The sequence below is a fragment of the Fonsecaea multimorphosa genome (assembly GCF_000836435.1).
Source record: "Fonsecaea multimorphosa CBS 102226 unplaced genomic scaffold supercont1.2, whole genome shotgun sequence".
Lineage (NCBI taxonomy): Eukaryota > Fungi > Ascomycota > Eurotiomycetes > Chaetothyriales > Herpotrichiellaceae > Fonsecaea > Fonsecaea multimorphosa.
Window position 1 is genome coordinate 2,165,507 of NW_015971636.1, and position 13,589 is coordinate 2,179,095.

Genomic DNA, 13,589 nt, shown 5'->3' on the forward strand with positions numbered 1-13,589 from the left:
GGCAGAATAGTAGGTGGAGACGGAATTCTGACGGGGAGTGAGTGTGATAGGTATATATAATATAAGTCCACAATTCCCATCGCCTCCCCTGGTAGGAACATTAGCCTAGTGGCGTGACCCAAGCCTTCGCATCAAAAGTGGTTCTTCGGGACTCTCCACACACGGTGGTTCAATTAGTGGTTCTTCGGGACTCTGGCTTAGGTGGTTAATGGGTTCCTTTAGAGAGGGTGCACGCAGGAAACTGCGAACCTACCTCTATAAATACCATTCCCTTTTTTGGGTTCTACTATTTTGGCCTCATTTTTTTTCCATGATCTTTTTCGTGCGTGGTCTGGCATAGTGAAGATCCTGTTAGTGCTTGGCGATATGGTTGTTGAGATGAGGCGGACACCAGTGGCAGTAATAATACCAATACACAAGATAGCCGGATCGGGCTAGACTGTTAAACCCGCTTACCCCTTTCTACATCCATACACGGGTCGTCGGTATGTACGTTGCCGGATCACGATGCCGAAAGGACCAGATTGGAAAGGATCCTAGGATTGTGCGGATGCGGGGGAGCGAGGTGAGCATCGCTATTGAGAGATGACACATCTTCGCCCCTTAGGTTACAATCCTCCTTCTCTCTTCCCCTTGCTTACGAGGCGTAGTCAGATCTGACCGGGAAAAGTCTATCTGTCTCGCTGCTGAAATCCTCTCCTGCACTCTATCTCGACCTACACCGGGATCCAAATTGCATCCATTCCAACCATCTCTGCGTGTTAAGACGAGACCGCAGTTTGCAATCCCAGTTCCTATCCAACCCGACTGTCTCTCCGGCAAAGGCCTAGATGATGGAATGGACGACAAATCCTCGCTTAGACTCCAGCGCAAACCCACGACGCATTCCGCCCGACCTCCGCAAGCGCGCCGTCGTCAGCTGCGATCGGTGCAAGAGGCGGCGGCGGAAATGCGTCCGTCGTGCCTCTGCCTCGACCTGCGAGTTGTGCAAGGAGAACTCAGTGCCATGCGTTACCACGATTCCCCGTAAGCGGCCTTCTGCTGCTGTTCAGTCTTTTCCAATGAACGAGGACCTGCCTCCTCGACAGCTACTTATGGAGCAACTGGTCGGCAGGCTGTTCCCAGAAGTGGCAGTCGCAGACGTCAATGAGCTTGCCAAACTTGCAGACTGTCTTGAGACAAGTCGTGTTCAGTTACAATTCGTTCGAGACAAGATATTATTAACGACAAACGGTTCCATCGTGCAGTGTGATCTTGTGTCTTCAACCTCTCGCCCGATTCTCGAGGACCGCCTTTCGTGTGTATCACCGAGCGAGCGTGGAAGGTTTGCCACAACACCACTTGGGCTCTCTTCCATTCCAGCACCATCACCATCATCCTCACCCGCAACAACAAGCAGTCCGAGAGGGAACTGCAGTGAACGGATCCTGCAGAATTCCTCCGGGACGCTTTGCTACTTCGGCCCGTCCAGCTCAATGGCATTTGTGACGCAACTCCGGGAACATCTGATTTCGACAGCGATCCAGAACTCGGAGAAGTTACAGCCAAAGCAGCGACGACTCCGCCAGAGATTTGTTGCGGACAACTACTGTTGCACGATGGAGGAGCCCTCCGCGGCAAGAAATACTCAGGCGAGCACACAACATCGCAGCGACTCGCTGCAGTCGGTTCCAGAAGACATGGACGATGTGTCCGTTGATGCCTATGCCTTAACGTCACCAATGCCTGACGGGCCGCAAAGGCTCGTCGACCTTTTGCCGGCGCGAGAGGAAGTGGAGCACTTGGTTGAATTGTTTTTCGTGCACATCCATCCAAATATGACCTTGTTCCATCGACCCCTGTTCCAAAGCGCTCTTGAACGGCTTTGGACCTCAGACCGGGAATCTTCGCTGGATGTTGGATGGTTGACTTGTTGCCTTCTTGTGCTCGCCTTCGGTTGCAAATACCTCGAGTCTACCTCGACTGACGAGACCACTTCAGGACCACCAAGAAACACCCGCAACCTCCAGCAGAGATTCGTGGAGATCGCCCTGGGGAATGTAGCGCGATTAATTCAATGTGCTACTCTCCAAAGTGTGCAGGCGCTGGCACTCCTCTCGCTCTATCTCAACACCACGCACCAGCGGAATGCCTCATGGATCATGATGGGCTGTAGTATCAGGATGGCGATCGGCCTGGGTATGCATCGGAGCGACAAGGTACTACTACAGCAGCAGAAAAGTGTCCTTTCAACGGCTGTCGTTGACAGGGAGTTGAGAAAGCGGGTTTGGTGGTCGTTGTACGTCTTTGAGCAGTATAATAGCGCCCTCTTTGGCCGTCCTAGTGCCATCGACGAACAAGAAACAACCGCCGACTTGCCCACGGACTCAATCCTTGACGGGGGCTACCACCGCCCCCCGGGACTCGTCACACATGACATATCTCTTGCGCGCATTGTCGACAGGATTCGCAAATCCCAGGCCGGCCAAGGGCACCGAGGCGAACCAGGCCTGTCTGACGACCAGATCGCACACCGACACCTAGACGAGTTGGATACATGGTACGCAGAACTGCCTCCCTTTCTGAGGTTCGACGCATCGAACCAGCGTTACGTCTACCCAAGCCACTTCCGACAACTCATCACTCTCCAGCTCCGCTACCAACACGCTCGGCTGCTGTTGACACGTCCATTCTATCTGCGCCTAATCCAGACCCAATCATCATCACCACCCAGCGGCCAAGCAGGAGCAGGAGGGGAAGTCGATGCTGATGCTGATGTTGATGCCGATACCGCAACCGCGACCACCTGCAGGTTTGGCGACATCTGCATTGCATCGGCGCTCGACTCGTGGCGCCTAGCCCAACACCTGTGGGAGAGAGGGCAGTTCAACGACGGGGACATTGGACTCGACGGCGTGTTTTTATACCAGTGTGGCATGGTGCTGTCTCTGGCCTGTCTCGACACGCGGCAGAGATGTGATCGCAAGGTCTTTTACCCCCGAGCCATTGAAGACATCCTGGTCATGCTGCACGACAACATCCCACCGGACAACCCCATGAGCCGTATGGTACAAATCGCCGACGACTTTTGCAATATTGTGCGCTCGATCAAATCCGAGCATCATCAGCATGCCGCAGCGCCGTTAGGATCCCACGATTCTACTATCGTGCAGGATCTGCACCGTGAGCAGCAGCAGGCGGTTGCGGTTTCGCTATCGCAGTCCACCCCCAGCCAGGCCAAATCTGCTCGCATGCCGCGGACACAAGAGAACCAATCTCGGCCGTACGAGGCTGCTGCTGCTGCTGCTGCTGTGTCTCCCGCGGCCGAGGTGGATGGATTGCCGTCGTGGACTGGGCCGCCAGTGCCAGCTTGTCCCGGTGGAGAGGTCGGCGCGGTGGACAACAGAGAGGAAGCACTACCACTCCCCGTTACTTCTTCGGCATGGGACATGCTGGAAAACTCGCAGCAGCTGATCGATTCCATGCTCGACTGGGACTTGTCGCAGGTCTTTGGGTTTGAAGGGGGCGGTGGCGGTGGATGCGGATCCATCATGAACAACAACCCTTTCCTCGCCTGATGGGTTTCGCGACTCAACGCTGCTACGAGAAACCCGTACCGAGCATACGCGATATTGTTATTATTTGCTATACCCTACGCCGCTTCTCGTATGACCCCCGAGGTCGCTGGGGCACGTAATCCACGAACTACCTATAGGATGATCGACGTACGAGGTAATGAGAGCAATTCCATCGCGAGGTCAGGTGTAATCATCTCTCTTTGTTATGATTTGCATCTTTGTCTTTTTTTCTTCCATGGTACTTGATCGAGTACTCGTACATAAAAAAAAAATGTGGGGGCTAACATAGAAACGCCGCTGGGATGCTCCTTATAATGCACCTCCCTGAAAAAGGGCCCCCCTCTCAATGCTTGCAAGTCTTTTCACAGCTCTAACAGCCATAACCTGAAAGATCAGCGAGAAAAAATGGGCTGGTGATTCCAAGCGCGCAAGATGCAGTCGACGGTCGGTGGATGCAGAAAAATATTCAGTTTCATGTCTCATCACATGCTGACCCTCTTAGACTGGGAATGTCCTCCCTCATCGCCGTGTGGGAGTCTTCCCAGCTTGAGTATGTCTAGCCCTTAGCGTACTCACGGGTCCACCAATCTCTATCCCAATAGCCACTTTCCAGTTTCATCTCGCTCATCTCGAGCCGTCCCCGCCTGTCTTGGCTCGAATTCGGATTGAGATGTTGGTGGTTTCCCGCTGTCTGTTCACTTCCGTCCCCCGCTACATTTGCCCGGCCCGAGTGTAGTCACTCATATCCCGCCCCTCGTTGCCAGGGACTCGCATTGTTTTGTTGCCGGAAACCTTGTTGCGGAGGATATCCGCTTTGGGCGGAACGAGGAGGCGGGGGCCCGTAGCCACCACTGGCGAGACTGCTCATGCTTCGATCGAAAGACGGCTGCGAGGATGTCGTTGTCGGTCTCCCACCGTATCCGTAGTCACCACCAGCGTTGTAGCCCTGGTTGTACATTTGTCGTTGTTCATACGACTGCGGAGGACCACGTCGTCCCGGCTGGTCGCTGGGATACATTGGTGTGTTAAAGTCTTGCTGAGGGTTGGCCGCGTTGGTTTGGGACATGGGTCGTTGTGAGATTTCAGATTGATGTTTCAGCGAGTCGCTGGAGAAAGAAGCATCATCATCGTATCCCTTGTCGTTGGTGTACGTATTCTTGCCGTCTCCTCTCGCAGTGGCACCTAGCGCGTCCAACTCGGTAGTGAGCGCAGCTTGGGACTTGATGAAACTTCCTCGATCATCGCGCATTGGCTGGTATCTGATTTCTGGATTCTTGGACGCGATGGCGTAGATGGAAGCAATGAGCACCAGGATCAGCAAAACGGCCGCAAAGACGACGTTGTAGAAGGCAAAGATGACGCCCATGACACCCGAGACCATCTCCGGCTGTCCGAATGCATTGGAAAAGACGAGGAGGAAGATGGCGTTGAGGAAATTGACCGAGGCGATAGAGATGTTAAAAATGTTGGTTTTCTTGTCCATGAAGGGCCGCAGGATGCTGACAGCGATCAGTGCCACCGCCTCGACAATGACCAAGCCTACGGCTTGAGCGACGGGCGATTTCTGTGCAAAAGCGATGAAGATGGCCTTGACCAGAATGTAGCCCAGGAGAGGCACCACAAAGTAGTATGCGGTGGCGCGGTATTGCACATAGAGGAATCCCCACTTGTTGAGGCATTCGGGGTCAGAATAGAGAATGTAGGCCGGATTCTTGTGCATGGCAACCGATTTCTTTGCGAGTTGAATGACCTTAAAGGACGCCCAGCCCAAGGCGACAGCCATGGAAATGAAGACAATCAAGGCCAAGACAACTTCAGCCGCCGAGTCTCGCTCGACCAGTTCCCATAAGCAGAGAACGGACATCTGCACGAAGCCGAGAAGAACCTGGTGTGTACCTGTCAGCAACGGGAGGCCCTTACATTGGATTAGCAGTACTCACCAATCGGAAAAGAATACCCTTGATGACAATTTTCCAGCCATTTCGGAACTCGAGGAATTTATCAGACTTCATCCACCCTGCTCTGGCGCAGCCATCGAGAACGACCTTCGTCAGGGCCACCAAGACAGCAACTAAGAATAGGATGAAGACGAAGAATATCAGACCAGTCATGAAGATGTTGGTCTGTTCGATTCCTGCCCTAAAACCAACTCTATCGATTCCACGAACGACCTTGACGTTCGCGACAGCAGTGGTGGTTGCAGAGCTTTGACGCTTGGCCAAATAGCGGAGGTTCTGGGCGGCAAAAGTAGTCATGACGTCCAGAGAGCGTTTGATGGCGCGTTTCTGCACTTGGACCGAAAATGTGCTGAGGGTGGAAAGGTAGGTAGTGGGAGTTCCGCCAGTGGCCCGCTGATACCACGTTGCAATCGACTGCAGAAATCCAACACGGATGATACCCATGCTCCACTGGAAGTTCTGGGTCCAGGATTGCACAATCGGAGGCATAGTAACAGAGGTCATGCCAATGACCGCTTGGGCTTGGAAAAAGCCAAAGAGCGACACAGCGTTAGCAGCAACATGAGCAGCAGTGTTAGGATGACCGAGCCCAGATGTCAAACCAGCGGCAACAAGACCCAGACCGGCAATAACGGCCGTGGCCCAGCCCACAGCTGGATGGTATACACTCTTGGTATTGGAGAGATCAGCCTCCATGCAAGCAATCTCCTCACCCGTGTCGAGAGAAGTGACATAGACACGAACCACACCGTCCAGATCTGGCACACTGTACGCGATTCCAGGAACTTGCTTGGCAACATCCGACGGAACGTCGATATTTGTCTGGATGTCGATTTGACCTGTCTGCATGGGACAGAAGCCCGAAAGATCCATGGAACAGGGGTCGAGAGTCTCGTTGAGAATGGTGAATCCATAGGCAATAACCTCCAACTGCGCCGTTACATTTCCTACAATGGACGAGACACCATTAATGTTGAGGCTGATGCTGCTGTTGGACGGCGTGTATGCAACATTGAACAGGGTTGCTGTGAAATTGGAGCCACTCTTGCAAGAATTCAGCGAGTTTGACTCGATTATGTTCTCCGCAAGGGCAAGAGGCGATAATGAAACGGCGGCGAAGAGGGAGAGGAGGTACGAGAGTGAGGTTTGCGGTCGCATGTTGGGCAATAGGTCGCTGTTGGCGTCTGCGACGGGACGCGGATGTTGAGGTGAGAGAGAGTGGCGGATGCAGGAGAACTCAGGGCGCCAACCAGGGCGAACACCTTCCTCAGTAGTCGATGATCAGGTAATGTACTCGGCGTACAGAGAAGCAATTATGGTTTATTCTTCAGTGGTGAGGTCGACAATGGCAGGTAGAGTTATTCGAGGAGGGTGGTCGGTTGTGTCATGGAGATCTGCGAAGGAGGTTGGAAGGGTGGAAAAAAAACCGGGAATTGGAACGAATGGAAACTCTAGGGGCTGCGGTGCAGGCGAGGAAAAGAGCGAGAGTTGTTGGCCGTCGTCGTCGTCGTCGCCGTTCAGTTCTTTCAGTGACAATGAAAATGTCAAAGAGAATTGAAGGCACGGTTTGGTGTCGAGTGCCGGGGGGATGTCGAGGGTGAATAGCGAGCGTGAATTGGTGAAGAAGGAGGGTTGAGTGGTGACGAAGGCTGGAAACAGGATGAGCTGCGAGATTTGACACGCAGCCTGCAGGATGTGAACAGGAGATGCTCTGATGCTCCGCTAGAACCGCGTGGAGCCCACAACCTCAACGGGCCTTGGGATCCAGGCACCCACAGACACTGGCTGTAACCGGAGTTGATCGGGTTGGTGGACTCTGCGGCACTACGGTACTCCGCCTGTACCTTGTTGCGTGTCTGTTTACGGGTAGCAGTGTCTTGGTTTGGGGGAGGACGAAGGATGAATTGGGTTGCGTCGGCGAGAGACGATAGGGCAGTAGCAGTGCGAATTATTGGGGAGGGGGGCAGTTTTTGGGGGGGGAGGCGCAGGAAGACAAGGGGCCCGGGAAGGGTGGCAGGGGATGCAAGCCGAAGGAGAAGAAAGAGAGCGCCAGTGAGTGGCAGGCAGGGAGGCCAGACAAAGCTTCACACCCGCTGCAGAGTCCAGGGATGCCCCCCGAAAACGCCAGATCCTTGCCAAGCAATGCAGATGGCACGGGCGCTAAGCGGAATTGGGATCTGGCCCCTGACCACCCACCAACCACGGTCACCCAGTGGGCGCCCAGTGATCTTCCTTGGGCTTGCGCGTGAGGAGGCGCAGCAGCTCGTGGTCAAAGGAAATTGAAATTGCATCAAGCTCCAAGCTCCAAACACCAAACACCAAACACCAAGCACCCCAGCACCAAACCCACCCAAAACAACAGAGCCCATCGCTTAAGACGGCTCTTTGACGAGGCTGATTCACCCACACGTAGAACTCTGCCTTGCTGCTGATTGTTATTGTTATTTATTATTACTACGAGCCATCCTTCTCACAATCCCCCACAAACTGATCTACTGCTTCTCAATCTCTCACTCCCACACGCCTAACCCGAAAGAGTTAGCAGAGGGAAACGACGTCATCGTGTCTCGCATTCGGCTCTCGGCTTTGCCGCCTTCCGCAATTGGAAACATACCAACGGCGGTCAATCTGCTTCACCATCGGGCCCCGTTACATGTTGCGTTTCATCGTCGCATTTCATGGCCATCTCCCCTTTCTCCTGCGACGCCAAGTCGAAGTGTACTGAAGAGAGGAAATACGCAAACAAAGAATCACAAAGCAACCTCAATTCGTTCCTTGTAGCCACTTCGTCCGGGGCTTGAATGAATCTCTCACTTAGACCAGCTGCAGCTATCTGGGGGTATCACTGTTTGCATGTATCTGTGTCTCTTACTATGATGGAGGAGTCCGCCGCATTGCTCAGATTCGTCAAGCAGCAAACTCTATTCTTCGTCGAGAGCGGCAATCATGTCTGTCCACTGTACTCCCTGCCAGCTGATGTCAATGTTGCCCAGCTCGCACTATACTCGTAAACCGTGCCAGCCATATCATCATAGCACGCTTCGTCATGTTCGTGGTCCAGCGTCTTGTAGTGGCTGCTGCCACTGGGCTGGAGGATATTGTTGCGCCGGAGGATATTGTTGGACTTGAGTCTCCTGTTCTTTGCGTTCCCGAGCCCGTTTGCGCTGCACCAGATCCCCCCTCACCATGCGCAGGTATTTCGTGGCTTGGTCGATTAGTTCCCGGCTTTCTGTGCTTTCCTTGAGCGTCTGTAGCAAGGTCATGACCTGAGTCTCGTTGTTCAGATGTGGACACGTTCGAGAGTGCCCGAGATGCGCAATGCCACATAGCCCGCAGTGTTCAACACCCGCCAACTTCAACCGGCACCAACCCATGGGATGCTGCTCATTGCACGCAGAGCAATGATGCACCGCCGGCATCGGATGGATCGGTCTAAAGTCAAAAGCTCCGTCGCCATTGAAATGTGGTGCTGGTCCAAGGGGAACTCGTACTCGTTGGAAGGGCCGCGCTGTGAATGTCAACATCAGTATCGGCACCTTTACGGACTAGATTTGAGCATCCTACCTTGAACCTTCGGTCGTGGCTTGGACTCCAGGTCAGTTTCTGTGATCTCTGCATCGTCATCATCCTCAGATTGTTGCTCTGGGGCTCTGTAGTCGGGGTCTGCGGCCTTGACGCCACGTTTGACCTTGCTCGAGTCCGGCTCTCCCTTGTCGCCGTCGCCGAGGCCGTAGTCGACGTTCTGACCATGTTAGCAAAATTCCCGTGCTTGCTTGGGATTCGAGACCACTACAGTATCGAATCTTTCTTACCTGTCGCTTTCGCTTGCCTCGTCCAAATGCCTGAGCTTTCCTGGCTTGCTCCTCAGCAAACTGTCGTTCGCGCTCTTGCAATATTTTATCCCAGATCCCAGGGTTAGGCGTACTCTGACCTGTGCGGTCCGGCAAATCGTCTTCCAATGCCGATTTGTCATTGGCCCAGATTCGAGCGAAGCTGAATTGTGACTCGGCCGATTTCTCCTCGTCGATCTTTGTGTCTTCGATTTGCGTCCGATCAAGGAGACGGTCAATTGATGCCGAGTCATAGATAATATCATGCGCACCGCTGTCATCTTGGAACAGGGCTTCCGCGCCGTGCCGAAGAATCGACTCCAGATCCTCCCCTGCATCGTCTTCCTTGTCCATTCGCTCGATCAGCACATGATCTAGTGCCATCTTCTTTCGACCAATCTGCATGATCTTCTCTTCCACGCTGTCTCGCGTCATGAGTTGGAAGACTAGCACTTTCTCCTTTTGACCAATGCGGTGAGCTCGGGAAAGTGCTTGGATATCCTGGTGCGGATTGAAATCTGGATCGAGAATGATGACCGTGTCGGCAGTGGCGAGGTTGATGCCGACTCCACCCGCTCGCGTTGATAACAGAAAGGCGAAGTAAGGCGAGTTTGGTGCATTGAATTCGTCAATCCGCTTTTGCTTCTCAGCTGCAGAAATGCTTCCATCAAGCCGACGATGTTGCATCCCGAGTCCGTCAAGAAAGTCTTCCAGAATATCCAGATTGTCAAGAAATTGTGAGAACATGAGGACTCGATGTCCACGCTCTTGAAGCTTGGGAAGCATAATGGCGAGCAGCTGCAACTTGGAGGACGCTTCGACTAAATTGCGATACGACACCGCACCATCAACCGCTCTTTCCTCAATCTCACGGCTGTAAACGAAGGGGTGGCACAGACTTTTGCGCAGCTGCATCAGTATGTTGTTCAGGTTATGTCTTTCCTTTTGGGGGAGGTTGCTGTCGCGGACAAAGATCGACTTCATCAACTGCGGGTTTTTGGCCAAAATGGATTTGTAGACCTTTTTCTGAACGGTCGACATGCTGACGGGCACAATGATCTGGGCCATGGGAGGCAAGAATGTCAACACCTGTGCCTTGGTGCGGCGAAGGAAGAATTTTCGAAGCATAGTGTGCAATTCAGGCACATTTTCCTGTGTGAGGTTGGCATACTTGGCTTCAAGGTCGGCGGCACTGATGCTCTTGTCGAGAAACTGCAGGAGATTGAACAACTCCCGAGCATTGTTCTGAAGGGGTGTGCCTGTCAACAACACTTTGAACGGGAAGCGAAATTTTGACAGGATGTCGTATATCTGTGTCCGGTCGCTCTTCAACCGCTGTCCTTCGTCGACAACAAGGGCTTGCCAGGGCACCCTCATCAGACTTTTCCGAGTCTTCTCTTCAACAATCGACTCGTAGGATGCGACCACGATATGAGCCTTGATGTCCTTAACCTCGTGAGATTTCTTCTTCGGCGGTCCATGAGAATCTTCCTCCTTATCCTTGGGGAATAACTCATGGTCATGGGTCAGCTTCCTCGCCACAGAAGACCCGTAGTATGTGACAACTCTGAGAGAAGGCGCCCACTTCTTGATCTCACGTCGCCAATTGGGGCATGTGGAGTTGGGGACCACCACAAGAAAAGGCCAGCATTTATGATCCTGGACCAACGTAGCAAAGAAAGCCACAAGCTGAATGGTCTTGCCCAGCCCCATTTCATCGGCCAGAATGGCATTTTGATTAGTGAACCACTGATAGAGGAGCCAGTTAAGACCCTCCAACTGGTAACGCATCAACTCTCCACCGGTCACGATCGTCGGCTGTTTCTTTTTGATTAGGTTGGTCTCAAAGTCCAACGTTCGGATCTGCGTCAGATGGCGCTTTAGTGTTGTCTGAGGAGGTATGGACATATGCAATTTCATCACATAATCCTCGTATGCGGCTTTGAAATCATTCCATCGCTCTGTGTCGGCGTAGGCTGGCGGCTTCTCCCAAATAGCGTCTTCATAGCCAAGACCCTTATATTTGACGAATGCAGAGTCAACCTCTTTGACACGCGCGAGGTCTATCTCTTTGGTACTGTTGCGTACAACGCTCGAGTAGCGCACGTCGAAAACAATATCGACTCGGTAAACCTCCTCCGGGATTGCGTCCGCAGTCGTCAGTTTTGGCAGTTGGTTCTCTGGTTTCTTGAAGAACGCAATGCGCATAGTTGGCGTAGCGATGCCCCAGATCCAGTCTCCTGGCATCCATGTGGTCCGAAAATAGGATTGTGCTTTCCATTTGACCAGGTACTCCTTATCATCTTCCGCGATCTCCATCACACCAGTTCCTGGCGCGTATGTGTCAATATCGATAGGCCGCCATGCCACAAGAGTCGTAATCTGATGTTGATTTTCAACGCAGTCTTTGCAGATCCATGAACGGTGATAGAGCTCAAAGCGTTTCTGCGCCAGTTGCGTATCATCTACCATACCCTCTTCCTCCTCGTCATCGAGAGAATGTGCTGTCTTGCGGTCGGGAAGATGATGCATATGCCATGCACGTGCACATTGCGAGCATCTGAACATCACATTGCCGACATTGTTAATGAGTTTGGACTCGACAATGGTGATTGGATCTCTTCCTCCATTCTCTTCTCTCTGCAGTTGCTCTTGACGAGTGGTCAAACGACCACGAAACGGTTTCGATAATTCCCCCAGTTCACGACAGCCCGAGCAACGTCCCTGATGAGGCGCCATTTCATCCTTTTCGTGGGCAAGCCCAATGCAACGCTTACACTGCAGGACGAACAGATCTTCGCCAACCTTGGTGACCAGATGATCTCTGGTCCCACGGAACCCAAGGCAGGCTTTGTGGTATGAGTTTGTGCAGCCCTGGCAGAAGACCAAAGGCCCTTTAACATTATCGTCTCCCTTGACGTAACAAGTGTCGCACTCCTGCCGGTGTCTTCTCCTGAAAGGATCGTTGTCGGGAATCCGGCTGAAGTGCTCCTTCGTGCCGACAACCTTAGGACCCGCCTTCTCTCCCTCGTAGCTTGAGATCTCGTCTTCTTGGCGTTCTCGCATGCTGCGTTTCGGTCTGGTCTTTGTTCGCTCGGACCTTCGTGTTCCAGTAAGAAGCTCCACTTCCGAAGACGAGTCGCGTCTCAACCTAGAGCTGCGCTGAGGATGTGCAATCCCTCGCGTAGATGATCTTGTAGGTCGCTGTGTAGAGGCACGTGATCTTCCGTGTCTCTTTGTGGTACGAGAGTCGGAGTCATCTTCAAGCTCGAGGAGTCCTTGGTTGAAATATGCTGACTTTCTTAGTTTGCTGAGTCTTGCAGAGCGTCTGCCCTCCACGAGATCTTCACCAGAGAGACTCTCATCGTCCGCCTCCGACAGATCTCCTCCCTCTTCTCCTTCGGAGGCCTCGCTGTCGTGTTGTTTACGACGTCTCTTGGGACCTGATTCTTCTTCCGACTCTGAGAGTGGTATTGTCGTCCAGTCTATCATGCTCGGGTCTTTGCGTGAAGCTCGTCTGCCTCTGCTCGAGGCAACACTAGCTTCAAACTCCTGCAATGCATCGTAGCCATTGTCAAGGTCTCGAAGTTCCCGCGCAGAGACCTTGGGAGCAGACATGTCAGCGGCTGGTGAGGTCACGAGGAAGGTGTGGTGACGAGGGATTAGAGAGAATGATGTGAGGAATAGGAGTGAAGGTGTGAGAGGCAAGGCAAGAGAAGTGAGAGATGAGTGGATAGGAAAATAGGATGTAAGTAGAGGTCGTATTCAAATGCGACCCAAGTCATAAGAGGGGATCGACGTACAATACTCTGCTCACCACTTCCAAGCCTGACAACATAGGTATTTTTCTTATGCTCAGACAGTACCTTGTCCACAGAGAAATGTCCTGGCAGATACTCGTACGTTTCCTTCTCCTCTTCCGACAGGTTGGGCACGTCGATATAGAAACGCTTTTGGAATAGGCCGACTGACAGATCACCACCATTCTCAACTTCTTGATCCGAGGTTGGCTCTTCTGAGGAAACATGACTGCCGTAGTCTTTCTGGTGTGCGTTCCCATCATCGTGCAAAATATCTCCGGCTTCACTAGACTCGTCCGAGAGAGACAGCTCTGTCTGTCGGACTTGCGCATTTAGTTGTTGGCTGGAGGCATCTTCCACGGGCTCGTCGACCCTGCTTGGTTTCTCTGGCGGTTTGCCCATCCATGTCGTAAAATCTATATCCTCCATCTCTGGCAGTAGCCC

At 52.9% G+C, this 13,589-nt stretch overlaps 3 protein-coding genes across 3 annotated transcripts; 1 reads left to right on the forward strand and 2 right to left on the reverse strand.

Annotated features, from left to right (window-relative positions):
* Positions 1-833: 833 nt before the first annotated feature.
* On the forward strand, positions 834-3,557 carry Z520_01734 (uncharacterized protein; the record flags this gene model as incomplete). The annotated part of the gene is made up of 1 exon (XM_016772250.1): positions 834-3,557. The coding sequence occupies one exon, from the start codon at positions 834-836 to the stop codon at positions 3,555-3,557; it is 2,724 nt and encodes a 907-aa protein (XP_016637389.1).
* Positions 3,558-4,293: 736 nt separating this feature from the next.
* Z520_01735 (uncharacterized protein) lies at positions 4,294-6,673 on the reverse strand (the record flags this gene model as incomplete). The annotated part of the gene is made up of 2 exons (XM_016772251.1): positions 4,294-5,442; positions 5,498-6,673. 2 exons carry the CDS (start codon positions 6,671-6,673, stop codon positions 4,294-4,296), a joined length of 2,325 nt encoding a protein of 774 aa, XP_016637390.1.
* A 1,886-nt stretch (positions 6,674-8,559) lies between these two features.
* On the reverse strand, positions 8,560-13,574 carry Z520_01736 (uncharacterized protein; the record flags this gene model as incomplete). The annotated part of the gene is made up of 4 exons (XM_016772252.1): positions 8,560-9,023; positions 9,080-9,257; positions 9,328-12,948; positions 13,149-13,574. 4 exons carry the CDS (start codon positions 13,572-13,574, stop codon positions 8,560-8,562), a joined length of 4,689 nt encoding a protein of 1,562 aa, XP_016637391.1.
* Positions 13,575-13,589: the final 15 nt, after the last annotated feature.